This window comes from Fonsecaea erecta (assembly GCF_001651985.1).
Source record: "Fonsecaea erecta strain CBS 125763 chromosome Unknown Scaff1, whole genome shotgun sequence".
Lineage (NCBI taxonomy): Eukaryota > Fungi > Ascomycota > Eurotiomycetes > Chaetothyriales > Herpotrichiellaceae > Fonsecaea > Fonsecaea erecta.
In genome coordinates this window covers 2,459,513-2,472,201 of record NW_017387244.1, presented here as the reverse complement: position 1 = coordinate 2,472,201, position 12,689 = coordinate 2,459,513, and the positions used below count along the sequence as shown (strand labels likewise).

Here is a 12,689-nt window from a genome sequence, read left to right as displayed (position 1 = left end):
CAGGGAGGCAGGGGTTCGTGGGATATGGAAGGATCACTGTCTGGGCGCGTCAGTGTGTAGATTAGAAGAGCGCGGAAGTCTCAACCTGGGGTTTACATGCTTTACGTACTACATACACTCAGTGTTTAAGCTGATATGACACAAATGCTCTGTGAAGAAGACACCTTTGCTGCATGCATTTCCATTAGACGTCGTATTGATCTGAAAGGTCTCGGTCTCGACTGTCCAACTGCCCAAGTAGCTCATCATATTCATCTATCTGTTTCATAACTATCTAGGGTCCCGTCCTAGCAAGGGGGAAAAAGCTCATGTCTATATGGTAAGCAGATAGGTAACCAGGCACTGCTGCTTGCTTGTCCCAGCTCGTGGAGCGTCACATAATGAAAGCTTCTGTTTGCCTGGTAGCCTTCGAATTCGACTCAGCTGTCCTTCTCAAAAGCCTGGGCCATGTTTGTTCGAGAATATGCAGTGTTCACCTCACGCGCATAGAAGCGAGTACCATCTCCAACCGACGACTCCCCCAATCCTTCCCCTTGTCTTGGTGCGTCGAAAACGAGGCGTTCGCGTGCATGGTGGTGTTTCTGGTCTGCGTCAAGTCAGCTGCTGTGCTGGCCAGGGGTCCGTCTCGGAATCCAGACTTGCAATGCCGGGACTGTGTCTCCTCGCGCTACCCCATGAGAGATGCCAGTTAATTCCACGACAGGCTAATTCCTGATTTGGGTCTCGCATAACGAGATAGTGTACGGCGACGCAATGTTCCTATCTTCCTGTACCACCCGGACGGCTCCTCAGATCGAGACTCAGTATCAGTGTCACTCGGTGTCGATCTTTTACCGCGAGACCCCACGTTCGGTGACCCGCTTACGCGCCGGCCAGGTCTGATGATATTGTCTTCGCTGTCGCTGTCAAGAACCACATTGGGCCCACGCTCGTAATCTTCTTTGAAGTTTCCGATCTTGTCGCAGTCGCTCTCGTGCTTTCGAGAATTGCCTTCGCTTTCATCCACTCCGTCGACAATTTGCTCGCAGATCAATGCTTCCTTAGAGGACAGGATGCGCTGCATCAGTTCTTGGAACTCATCTGGAGTGATGCCTGTGATTCTTTGATACATCTCGCTTTGAATGTCCCTGATCATGGTTGGGGTTGCCGTGTCTTCAGCCGCCCTAACGATTTTTTGTTCAAAGGCGTGGTTGCTTATTGCATGGATTGCAATATCTTCGATCTCTGAAGGACTCATGTCAAGTATTTCAGCTTGACGAGCGACTTCGGCGGTTTGATTTTCAAAATCACTTTCCAGCTCCTTCTCCAAATGCGCAACTTCGGTCTTGCGACCACGGATAGATGCTTCTACCATGGTGATCTCTTTTTTCAACTGGCGGACAGACCTGCCCATGTGAAGGAAGTCCTTTTCCTTGGACGTGAACTCAGCTTGAGCTTGCCTGATTTTCTTCTCGATCTCATCAAGACTCTTTTTCTCTGCTAGAAGGGTTTGCTCTTCCCACATCAGAGTTTGGCGCAGTCTGGATTCACGATCACGGCTGTCACCAAGCTCCTTCTTTATCTGCTTCAGTTTGTTACGGACGACATCTTTCTCTCGACGATTCCTCTCGAGCCGAGACTGGATGTAATGTGCCCGTCGTTCAGAGGCTGGAGTACCTACTGTCGTCGATGGCACGCTGGTCGTCGATGGCACGCTGGTCGTCGATGGCACGCTGGTCGTCGATGGCACGTTGGTCGTTGATGTAAGGGGAGGCAACGTGGAAACAGTCGCAGTCATGTCCAGCACATCTGAAGTGCTATTCATTTTGAGATTCTTTCAGAGGGTCTGACCGATCAAAGAGGAAGTTTAACGATCAAGAAGACCAGGGCCGTCTTGACAGACAGGCACTTATCTCCTCAAGGATGTTAGCATGAACAAGAACATCAGGGTGTGATACAGTCAGAAGCATGAAAAATGAGTGACCCTCTGAGTCAATTGAAATCTCATGAGTAGAGTTGACAGAGAACTCAAAGCGAGATAAGAGTTCAACCTCGAAAGCATCCCATCTGCGAAGCTCTTCTGACCCGGAAAGAGCGTCAATCTTTTTGAGAAGTGACTGAAGACTTATATGTCAGCAGACAACCATGGCTCTTGGGGAAGCCGCTGAGCGCCAGAAGACAGCTGAGAGTCGTACCTGAATGTCTATGCCAGACCCGAGACCTCACATGTGGTTCAATCGATGCTCTGGTTGCAGAGGTTTCTGGCACACCCCTGTGTAGCACTCTCCACTTGTCGACAATTCAATGCATATATTTTAGTCTGTCGCATTTTCTGTCAGCACTTCAGATGAAGTCAACCGGTGCCTGACTACATGACTATCGGTTTACCATGTTTTCATACTTAACTGGGTGCTTTGATGATGATTGCAATCCGTAGGCCGTAGAAACGAACCGAGAAAAAGCCTCGAATGCAAATCGTAGGAGAAAGGTTTCGCTTCCCTTGAAGGCGCCACAAATGTGGATGACACCTTCGAGGCGGAATTTTTGCTCTTTGAACTTTTCGTATGGGGGTGTTTTCGTGGTTGTGATTCTGATTTTTTGGGTCGAGTTGAACCGGGGATATCGTGGGAAACCTTTGGTGAGCAGGATGCTCCTCTTGGCTGTATCGCGTGCAAATTCATCCTATACCGTCAAGTCCCATATCCTCAGCAGTGGCCTAGCCTCATTGCGAAGGCTCAATACAACCAACGCTCCCTGGCTCATTAGGTTCTGGACTCAACTCCCAACATTACGGGCCCAAGTGTGTGAGAGCATTAGCAATAAGGTCAAATCAGCGACTTGAGAGAAGTACGGAGACTGAGCAATCTGGTCTCTTTGTGTCAAGCAGGGAAAGGAGGAAGGAAGTCGCCGGAATAAACACTGTTTGCTCCAACCCTAAGAAGTTGTTTATCCGCAACGAGAAGATCCGCCTTCCTCATATCCTGCATGTTCAATTTTCCTACTTAGAGGTCCATGAAGGCAGGCCTGCTGAGCTGTTGTGATTTTTTCTGTTTGGCGCACTGAAGAATTGCCATCAAACTTCGCTGTTGTTGCCGATCATGTCGCTTTGCAAACAACAATGTCGTCTGGGAGTCCAACACGAGGCTGAAGAAGGCTGAATAGGGGGCGGAGACTGTTGCCGGACAAGGATCAACGTTGTCCCGAAGACTTATTGACATTCATATTTTTGGGGGATGCGACTCTTCCTCGAAAAACATTCATATCCAGACTTCTTTCCCATATCTCTGGATATACACCAGGCCTGTCTGGTGTCAAGATGCACCGATCGATGGTGCGATGCACGTCCTGTCGATTTTCCGTCCTGGAGGCATTCACCTCCCTCGCTGGGGTTTCAATCGCAGTTAAAGCCGCTCCTCCTCCACGACTTCCCCGACCATCAAGCCAACCAACAAGGAGATTTACTCGCTTGGCACCTTTACGAGAGTCCGAGGGTCGGCTTGCATCAGAACCCTCGTCGGCACCCCCTACCGCAACCTCTGCTGTGCCGTGGTACCTGCAAATCGAAGATCCTACTCCGCCCTCGCCTATATCGCCTCTGCTCGCTTTACAGGAAATCCCGCCCTTACCACATGATCCCCCACCCATCCTCTCACCTGTCCTTACCCACCTGTCTACGCAAATCGGGCTCGACAACCTCACCCTTCTGGACCTCCGGCACCTGGACCCGCCACCCGCGCTGGGTTCTAATCTCCTCATGATCATTGGCACTGCACGATCCGTCAAACATCTAAATGTGTCCGCCGATAGATTTTGCCGTTGGGCGAGGAAAGAGTACAAATTGAGGCCCTACGCGGACGGGTTGCTGGGGAGGAACGAGTTGAAGTTGAAGCTGAGGCGGAAGGCGAGGAAGATGAAGCTGGCACAGAGCGTGGGAAATACGGTCGCTATGAAGGACGCCGATGACGGAATCACCACGGGGTGGATATGCGTAAATATGGGACCGATTGATGATGCGGTGCTGCCTGAAATGCAGGAAGCCGCCGAAGCTCGTATGGGAATAGAGGCTGAAGAGGGACAGCATGCCTCCTCCGCTTCTCCCACCAACGCCACCATGACACGAAAGATGCAGGAGACACTCGCAGAGGATGAAGAGGAGGAATACCACAATCCCGCAGAGGAATACGTGGGCTTCGGCTCGCGTACAGACTCTCCACGTATCGTGGTGCAAATGTTTACCGAAGACAAGCGGGTCGAGATGGATTTGGAAGGCCTATGGGATGTGCGGAACACGAGACGCGCACAGAGAGAGGAGAAGGCCAACGTCGAAGCCGAGGCTACAGTAGGACGGTTGCAGCAGGAGCAACAAGGGAGAGCAGGTGGCGTCCAAGTCGATTTATGAGCATAAAGCGTGTATATAAGGATGACGGGCAAGCTATGGTGAGAGGGCAAGAGAAAAAGAAGATCTAGGTTCTGGGACATTCAGAGCTGAACGAAGCCCAGTAGGCCTTTGGTCAAGCATAACATTTGGGTTCAATGTGTCCAGCTGGACCAAACTGATCGTCATGTCTCATTGCCGTTGTCATGAAAGCCGTTCTGATGGCTCTTAACGAGTCTATGTCATTCATGTCCTGTCCTCCCGTATCCTATGAGCTCCTGTTGTCCTAGCTAGCCAAGTAATGCACAATACTGTCGGTATGCTGCAACATCACACCATATCATTCACGCAAAGCTCGGTCCGAGCATGATGACGCTGAATCGCAGCTCGCCACCGCCCGCTTCTTCCTCCCTCTTCAAGAAAGCCCTGACGCCCAGCTCCTGGCCCTGTTCGCTCAACACATCGTGATCGGGGCCCAGGTAGCCTCTCTTTAACGGACCCTTCCTGGACCCGTCCATCTCCCACAAGTAACCATCTTTGTCCTTGATGAACGCGACGAAGTGGAGGTCGACGTTCGCTTCGGCCTCGGGGGCTTCTGTGTCGCCCTGCGCCGCGGCCGTGGCGTGCGCTGCTTCGAGGGTGGGGCTGTTGTAGAGATATTCTGCGCGTTCGGCGGGCTTGAGCGGGATGGCCTCCTTGAGCAGTTTCTCCAGGTCGCTGCCGGGGACGATTTCGGACCGGGCCTCGCCGTTGGTGATGGCGTGAAGCAATCCGATCAACCCGCACGCGTTGCCGATCGTCTGCTTGAACCAGACCACGGGCTCTTGGTCGCCGGACCCGGTGTACTCCTCGCGCGACGAGTCCTCTTCAGCGCGAAACTTCTCGTACGTGCGCGTGACGGGGAAGACCAGCAGCAGGGCGAGGGCCGGGCGGGGGAGGAATTCTAGCAAAGATGGTTCGGTGAGGGAGTACACGTCGTGGAATTGGAGGGAGGGAGATAGGCCGAGTTCGTGCACGAGGTTGGTCATCACCTCCGGGTTGTTCTCTGGGGACACCGCAATTCGTTAGTGGGGGGGTTTGTTGTCAGGGCATTTATTTATTCGGCCGGTGTTTGAGATGGGACGAGGGACTGTTTACCGAGAGGGACAAACATCTTTTTCTTTGCCGCTTCCGTCATTTTGGTTGCAGTCGTAGTGGTTCTTTTCACAGGGGCGTTTACAAGATAAGGGAGAGAACAAGAATGAATGAGTAGTGAGTTAGTGAGTTTGTGAGTGAGTGACTGAGGCTCACAGACAAATATCAGGCAATTGCCAATTGCGTCAATGGCGGGGAGAGATGCAGGCACCGCGAGGTTCTCATTGGTGGAAGTGATCAGCCTTGCGCAAGTCACTGCAAGGCTGAGAATGCCCAGTTGAATACAGTGTGAGCGGTCTTGTAGAGTTGCTCTCAAAGGGGTGTTCTAAAATGCTACTTCATCTCGTCCATAAACATCCCATTGGCTTTCGTGTTGAAACTTCAACACCTCGTCGCCCCACGACCACCACCCGGCGGTCAGACTTCTTGCAAAAAGTTCCAGGGCGCTGTACTTTGCCGGTAGCTGCTGTTCGAACAGTACCTTCAGACACGGTTTCCGCGAGTGCAAGTCCGGAACGGCGGCAATGACCTTTCGAACAGGATCTTCAAGAGGCTGACCTGTCCGAAATAACAGCAGGATCTCGTATGGCCTCCGCCAGACTCCGTCAATCTGGCTGACAGGGACACCTTGGGCAGTGATCTTGATCCAAACCCATTCCTCATGGAGATGGAGACCGAGTGCTTGGATAGTCTGCAACACTTTAGCGCGTATGGAGGATCTGTTAGTGATCCAAATGGCCAGGAGGCCTTCCGGGGCAAGAAAATCCCGGGCAATCCGCCCTGCTGGCAGAAATGGATCCTGATCCTGGGCTTCCGACGTCCTATAGGCATTAGAGTTGCGGACTGAGCGATTGGGCCAGGGGGGATCCATCAGGATGAGGTCAAGGGCCATTTTCTCAGGTGATTCTTTTCGGCGGGCGGAGAGAAAGGCAGGGATCCCTTGTTTGAGGCTTGCCAAAATGAAGGCAGCCCCCGCAGGAACCATAAAGTCCCCAGCTTCACCAACTTCAACTATCGCAGTGTCTGAACGGATGTTGTAGACGATGCTACCCTGCAGATCGCTAAGAGAGCGAAACTTGTTGCGCCTTTCGGTGGTTGACAGAACCACAGGCACTGCTGTGGAGAAACGGTCAATGCTCACGGGCCACTTTGAAATGCTTGTTGTCGCTGGTGATGGAAACGCCGAGTCAGCATGTGAGGTCAAAGCGTGGCGTGGATGGCACCAAACGCTGCCCTGGCCATGTAATTGTGTCCGAATCTCAAGCAATGCAGCACGAATCTCCCTTTGCACGGACTCATGATAGAGCTGCTCGTCGACCGGGGTCGCGTTGAGCACAGCCTCTCGCTTCACGCCCTTGGGTTCGGTGCTAGGGTAGGGGATTTGCAGAGCTAGCGATGATCGGAGCGCGTAAGGAGCTTGTTGGGCCTCGCGAATAGATTGAGGGATGTCGATCAGGACAACAGTCGCGGGTTGGTTGCGGTAAAGGATCGTCCCCGACATAATGGGCGTCCAGGTGAAACAACAACGGAATCGTGTTCCACATCGTGGGGAGCTCAGCACGGCGGAGTATTTAGGGCACCCATGAGCGTGTGTGTGCTTCGGGTCGGGTATTTAGGACACGGACAAGGTTGACACGTTGAAGAGAAGGACGGAGAGCTGGAGACATGTGACTCAGTACAAAACCCAGTTTGCAGTTGCCAGACACGCTAGCCTCCTTTTGGAATGTGTATAGAAGGGGTTCATGGCATGTGGCTTTTTCTCTTCTCCCTCTTTCCTCTTCCCTCTCCCAGCGGAAGACCCGAAGCAAACTCAGACCGTCATCCAGTTCTCGCACAGATCACTGAGATGTCATTGCACCTCATGACGGCCATCGCCGAACATCCTGATGACGGAGCTTGACTCTATGGCCCAATTATTGGGCCAGTTATCCGGCCTGTTACCCGGCTGCCATTCCCTTCTTGTTCATCCGAAGTTTGGCAGATGCTTCACAACAACATTCCTGACGGTGGGTCTGAACTCTCTACTCACAGGATGCAGGGACTTTTGCAGGATCGTCCCCTAGGTCTCCTTTTCAGTTGGTGTTGATCATTTGGCTCGCTCTCTCGTGTGCATCCCTCTCGACGCGCATTACAAGAACCCATATTCACGGTACCTGCCAGTGTCTGGTCTGTTTGGTCGTCTTTCACTACTGGTCTTGTCTTCTACAGAGAGAGCACACCCTCCATTTTGTGACTTTTTGAGCAAAGCATGTTACGAGTGATGACGGGTTTTGGGGATTTTTGGTGATCTTAACAACAATTCCTCTCATGGTTCGACTTTCTCCACTGGAGCGAGTATCAGACATTCTCGATCCCAGTATCAGATCACACAATTTGACATGGCGGGACAGCACCGCCAACATGGGCACACCGGGGGGGAGTGCCAACGGTGCGTTAAGCGATGAACAAAATCAAGCCATTCTGATTTCTGCGCTGGCATGCGCTTCCCTGAGTTTGGTCGTGGTCCTGGTTACGTTACGATGGTTCCTCATCATGCGGAGGAGCTTCCGGCATCGCCTGGTTTTGTATCTCATCATCAGCGACACATTCAAAGCGGTTTGGTACTTCGTCTTTCCAACCGTGGTGTTCGTTAAAGGACCGGTCAAAAGCAATTCGAATTTCTGTCAAGCCAGCGGGTTCATGCTTGTGATTGCGATCGAGGCTTCCGACATGGCCATTCTCATCATTGCCCTGCATTCCATCCTCTACATTCTCAGACCGAGTAGCAAATTGGGGGAGGGAGGACTGTATCGATATCGCCGTTGGACTTATCTCATGTGGCTTGGTCCGCCGGTGTTGGCAGCATCATTGGCGTTCCTTCATGACAACAATGCCTATATTACAGCCGGTACCTTCTGCTACCTTCCCAAACGGCCCTTCTGGTATCGACTGGCCCTGTCATGGGTTCCCCGATATCTCATCATAGCCATAATCCTGCTCATGTATATCTGGATTTACATCTACGTCCACATCAAATTCCGGGGGTTTGATAACCTCGGCGCCACGAATTCCTCCTACGGTTCTGGGTTGAGACAACGATCGGACCATTCGACCCGGTGTCTCGATACCGAGAACCGGCCAGCGCGCCTCCCCTCCCAAGCCTCGATGTTGCAGACCCAGAATCCCATCGTCGGGGCGGCTGTGGCACCTGAAGAACGTCAGCCTTGGGACGACATGAACTTTATTACCTCGAAGCCGCTCCAGAGCATCGCGATTGAAAGTCGTCGGGGAAGCGAAGCGAGGAACAAGTTGGCGCGGGGGAGCGAGTGGTCTGGTGAAACCCACATCCCTCCGGATCATGCTGTTGAACCACCATCCTCGACAACCCCTGAGGTGCAGAATAGGTCAGCAGTCCCGCGATCTCTGTCCCTGACGAAGGACCAGATTATGGGAATGTCCGTTGCCTGCCCACTGACACCGACCACCAACTCGACCGGAGTCAATGACCCCCTCAAGAAGACCAGGTTGGCGATACGCAAGCAGCTGCGGTATTTGTTCATCTATCCGCTTATCTACATCATCATGTGGAGTTTTCCGTTCGCAGCTCACGCCCTCAACTACAGTAACTACTACGTTGGGCATCCTATCTTCTGGCTGTCTTTGGTGCAGACCGTCATGCTGAGTCTGCAGGCCGGCGTGGACAGCGTCCTGTTCTCCTGGACCGAAAAGCCGTGGAGACGGGTTGACCCGAGTTCCAAATTTTCCATCGCTTTCCTGCGACAGCGCAGCAAGGCATTGCTGGAACGTCGTGGCCGAGGACAGCAGGCTTCGCGTGCCGCAGACGAAGGAGCGGTGCCGGAACCTGCAGCAAGACAGAACCCACACTGGTGGGAGGCTGAGGGCCGACGGCGCAACGACAGTGTCTGGCTTGGAACGAATAGGCTGTCCGACTTTTTCTCCCCCATCACCAGCCGAGCGCGGTCACGAAGCCCAGATAAGAACAGAAGAAGCTACCATGCACGGACACGGAGTCCTGAACTATTTGTGCCCAGGCTTCAGACCATCTTTCCGGGAAAACTTCACGTTTCCAAAAGAGACACGGTGTCGCCCGTGGCCATGGAAGGGTTACTGGAAGTGCTGGAGTTGACCTGCAAGGCAGAGCGGTGTCTGAGTGAGCATACCAGCGAGCAGGAGAGTCCCACTCTCGGCTAAGGTGGCCTTGGGGAAGATGTTGCTGGACAATGTACCTCGTACGAGGGTGCCATTAGCACGTTTGACTCCTCTGCAAAAGTAATATGCCGCGAATAAGCGAAGCTGCCCCTGTGGTACACCACATTGTCAAAGAAGCAACATATTTTTTCTGAGAATCACGAAGGGGTGCACCTGAGCACCTTGTGACGAAGGATGTCTAGATAGAATCATAAATATTCCGTCGACTCCAATGCCGGATGATCGGCTGGTTTTCAACGGTTGATGACCTACAACAATAATACTCCGTATGACATACATAATCATCCCCATTGTTCGAGATCCGAGAGGCGAAAACCGCCGAGATTGCAGCGACCCGGCATCGGAAGCGGAACCTGGAGACGCAGGAATCTCGCCTCTTCCCCCGTAGCTGCCCCCCGTCTTTCCTCCCTCGTTACATATTATTATTCCGCCCATCACTGGTCGGTGATCAGTGGTCACTCAACGTCACAAAATCCCACCACGAAAACAGCCCCCCTCGCTCAGTCCATCATCTTCTGTTCTGTTGTGAAGAGTCCCTCTGGCCTGGCTATGTTCTTAGGGAGCTTGTGAATGCCTGTCTCTGGTCTGGGCCATGCAGCAACTTCACTACAATCCTCACAATCACCAGAGATGGACAGCCGAGGCGCCTCGAGGCTGCTCGAGGAGCCACGCCCGGCCGGCGACCGCAGACTGTTCCCTGACAACGATGCATCGATAACCCTGACACGACCGCCGACGCCCCAGGCGCGGACGCCTCTGGACAAGCACAGCCTCGAGTATGTCATCCGCTCCGGGCTCGCAGGTGGATTGGCAGGATGTGCAGTACGTGAACAGCTCCCCCGAGCCAGGTGCGACAATGCTGATTTAGTGTTTGCAGGCGAAAACCGTTGTCGGCCCTCTTGACCGGGTCAAAATCCTCTTCCAAGCCTCCAATCCTCAGTTCGCAAAGTACACGGGCTCCTGGTTCGGTGTGGTGACGGCAATGCGGGACATCAAATCACACGAAGGCTTCCGAGGGTTATTTCGTGGACATTCTGCGACCCTCCTGAGGGTCTTCCCATATGCCGGGATCAAGTTCCTCGCCTACGAGCAGATTCGAGCCGGGGTCATTCCAGACAAAATCTACGAAACACCATTCCGACGATTTATATCTGGGTCGATGGCAGGCATCACGTCCGTCTTCTTCACCTACCCTCTCGAGGTCATCCGCGTGCGGTTGGCTTTCGAAACCAAACGGGACTCACGGTCGTCTCTGACCAGGATCTGTCGACAAATCTACCACGAACAGCCTCCGCAACCAGAGAATCTCGCGGGTCACTCGCCGGTTGCCGCCGCCTCGAGTGCGGCGCATCGAGCTGTCCCAAAATCGGGGCTGGTCAACTTCTACCGCGGGTTTTCCCCCACCTTGTTGGGCATGTTGCCATATGCGGGAATGTCATTCTTGACGCACGACACGATAGGCGACATATTCAGACATCCCGTCCTGGCGCCATACACCGTGTTACGCTCAACCGCGACCGCCGCCGCCCCTCCTCCAGGAGAAGGCCGTTCAAATACTCAGGTTCACCGGCGAGCCCAACTGACGGCCCCGGCGGAGCTCACCTCGGGCGCCATCGCAGGCCTCGTCTCTCAAACCTCGTCGTACCCGCTGGAGGTGATTCGGCGGAGAATGCAAGTCGGTGGTGCTATAGGAGATGGCCATCGCTTGACTATTGCCGAAACCGCGCGTCGGATATGGCTGGAACGAGGGTGGAGAGGGTTCTTCGTCGGCCTCACCATTGGCTATGTGAAGGTCATACCGATGGTCGCCACGAGTTTCTATGTTTACGAACGCAGCAAATGGCTGTTGGGAATTGCTTAATCGTGTTTTCGGCCAACCTTACGGGAGTTGGATGTCAACACTGGGCTAGCTGTAGCTAACCCAGTAACAGGGACGCATGCGCGGGTTTCTCAGGGACAGTGATGGTCCACTGTCCTTCCAACCCAACGAGAGGCAAGAGCAAAAGAAGAAAGCGACGTTTCCACGGCAACAAACCAGCACAGCCGTGATGTCGACGTGAAATGAAACCACTCTGGCGCCGTCGTGTTTGTGCCTGGGGATGACGGCCTCCCGTACACCAATGGTGCCTATGTGGTTTGCACAACACCACACAGGGTGTTCAGACTGTTTGTCCACCAGTCAGATCTGGTGTCAATGCCATGACGGGGGGCAAAAGAACTACGGGGTTCCCGGCCATGGTGGCCCAGCGGAGTATATGTCCGCGTGGGGCTGATCAGAACCTGTGGACTGGGAGTTTACATCTTATTGATGATTATTATGTGGTCGAAAAGTCGTTCGGCGTCGAGGGCGTGTTGTGCACCTGTGGCTGCGTGTGATACCTGCCTCTTTTTGGTCTCTGAAGCACACAACATTTTATGCCCGATTTGGATGTACAAATGTGGCAGCTTGGCATAACGGGGTTTTCATTCGACCTTCTACGCTTGCCTGGGATTCTCATATATCATATTATATAACTACTCCGTATAGGATCCCCGAACCTTCGTCGCCCACGGCTTTTCGCTGACTCATCACTCGCCGCTTTTCTCTCCTGCTAACGACTACCTCGTATATAGTCGAATCGCTCCCTCGTCCGCTCTCTTCCACCCCCTTCCTCTCTTTCGTCCTAGGCGCTAACGTTAGCATCTAGCCTCGTGGTAACTTTACCCGAATATATGTAGTAATGATGGCCCGTTTCGGCCATTGAAAGGTAGGATCCCTAAGAGGATACTCTACTACGTCGCTGAACGGGATTAACTAAATCCCCCAATTCCATAGGATAATGCTTCTATTCCTCTCTCCCTTTCCCTCTCCCTCTCTCGGTCCTCACATTTTCCCCTACCCCTAGTAAGAATAAGGGCCGGAAAACTATAGCGAGCTCGTAACAAAGCTCACCCCGACGGTGCCGCTTTCAAAACCCCGTTGCACGCCACTCCCCCCGGGGAGAGCTGTTCG

General features: G+C 53.2%; 6 protein-coding genes across 6 annotated transcripts; 3 read left to right on the top strand and 3 right to left on the bottom strand.

The window, feature by feature from the left end:
- Window positions 1-688: 688 nt before the first annotated feature.
- Window positions 689-1,804, bottom strand: AYL99_00867 (hypothetical protein; the record flags this gene model as incomplete). The annotated part of the gene is made up of 1 exon (XM_018832383.1): window positions 689-1,804. One exon carries the CDS (start codon window positions 1,802-1,804, stop codon window positions 689-691), a length of 1,116 nt encoding a protein of 371 aa, XP_018698262.1.
- A 1,491-nt stretch (window positions 1,805-3,295) lies between these two features.
- AYL99_00866 (hypothetical protein) lies at window positions 3,296-4,378 on the top strand (the record flags this gene model as incomplete). Its single annotated transcript, XM_018832382.1, has 1 exon — window positions 3,296-4,378. One exon carries the CDS (start codon window positions 3,296-3,298, stop codon window positions 4,376-4,378), a length of 1,083 nt encoding a protein of 360 aa, XP_018698261.1.
- Window positions 4,379-4,698: 320 nt separating this feature from the next.
- On the bottom strand, window positions 4,699-5,531 carry AYL99_00865 (hypothetical protein; the record flags this gene model as incomplete). Its single annotated transcript, XM_018832381.1, has 2 exons — window positions 4,699-5,399; window positions 5,492-5,531. 2 exons carry the CDS (start codon window positions 5,529-5,531, stop codon window positions 4,699-4,701), a joined length of 741 nt encoding a protein of 246 aa, XP_018698260.1.
- Window positions 5,532-5,813: 282 nt separating this feature from the next.
- On the bottom strand, window positions 5,814-6,989 carry AYL99_00864 (hypothetical protein; the record flags this gene model as incomplete). The annotated part of the gene is made up of 1 exon (XM_018832380.1): window positions 5,814-6,989. One exon carries the CDS (start codon window positions 6,987-6,989, stop codon window positions 5,814-5,816), a length of 1,176 nt encoding a protein of 391 aa, XP_018698259.1.
- An 899-nt stretch (window positions 6,990-7,888) lies between these two features.
- On the top strand, window positions 7,889-9,679 carry AYL99_00863 (hypothetical protein; the record flags this gene model as incomplete). Its single annotated transcript, XM_018832379.1, has 1 exon — window positions 7,889-9,679. The coding sequence occupies one exon, from the start codon at window positions 7,889-7,891 to the stop codon at window positions 9,677-9,679; it is 1,791 nt and encodes a 596-aa protein (XP_018698258.1).
- Window positions 9,680-10,327: 648 nt separating this feature from the next.
- On the top strand, window positions 10,328-11,558 carry AYL99_00862 (hypothetical protein; the record flags this gene model as incomplete). The annotated part of the gene is made up of 2 exons (XM_018832378.1): window positions 10,328-10,519; window positions 10,575-11,558. 2 exons carry the CDS (start codon window positions 10,328-10,330, stop codon window positions 11,556-11,558), a joined length of 1,176 nt encoding a protein of 391 aa, XP_018698257.1.
- Between the last annotated feature and the right edge of the window lie 1,131 nt (window positions 11,559-12,689).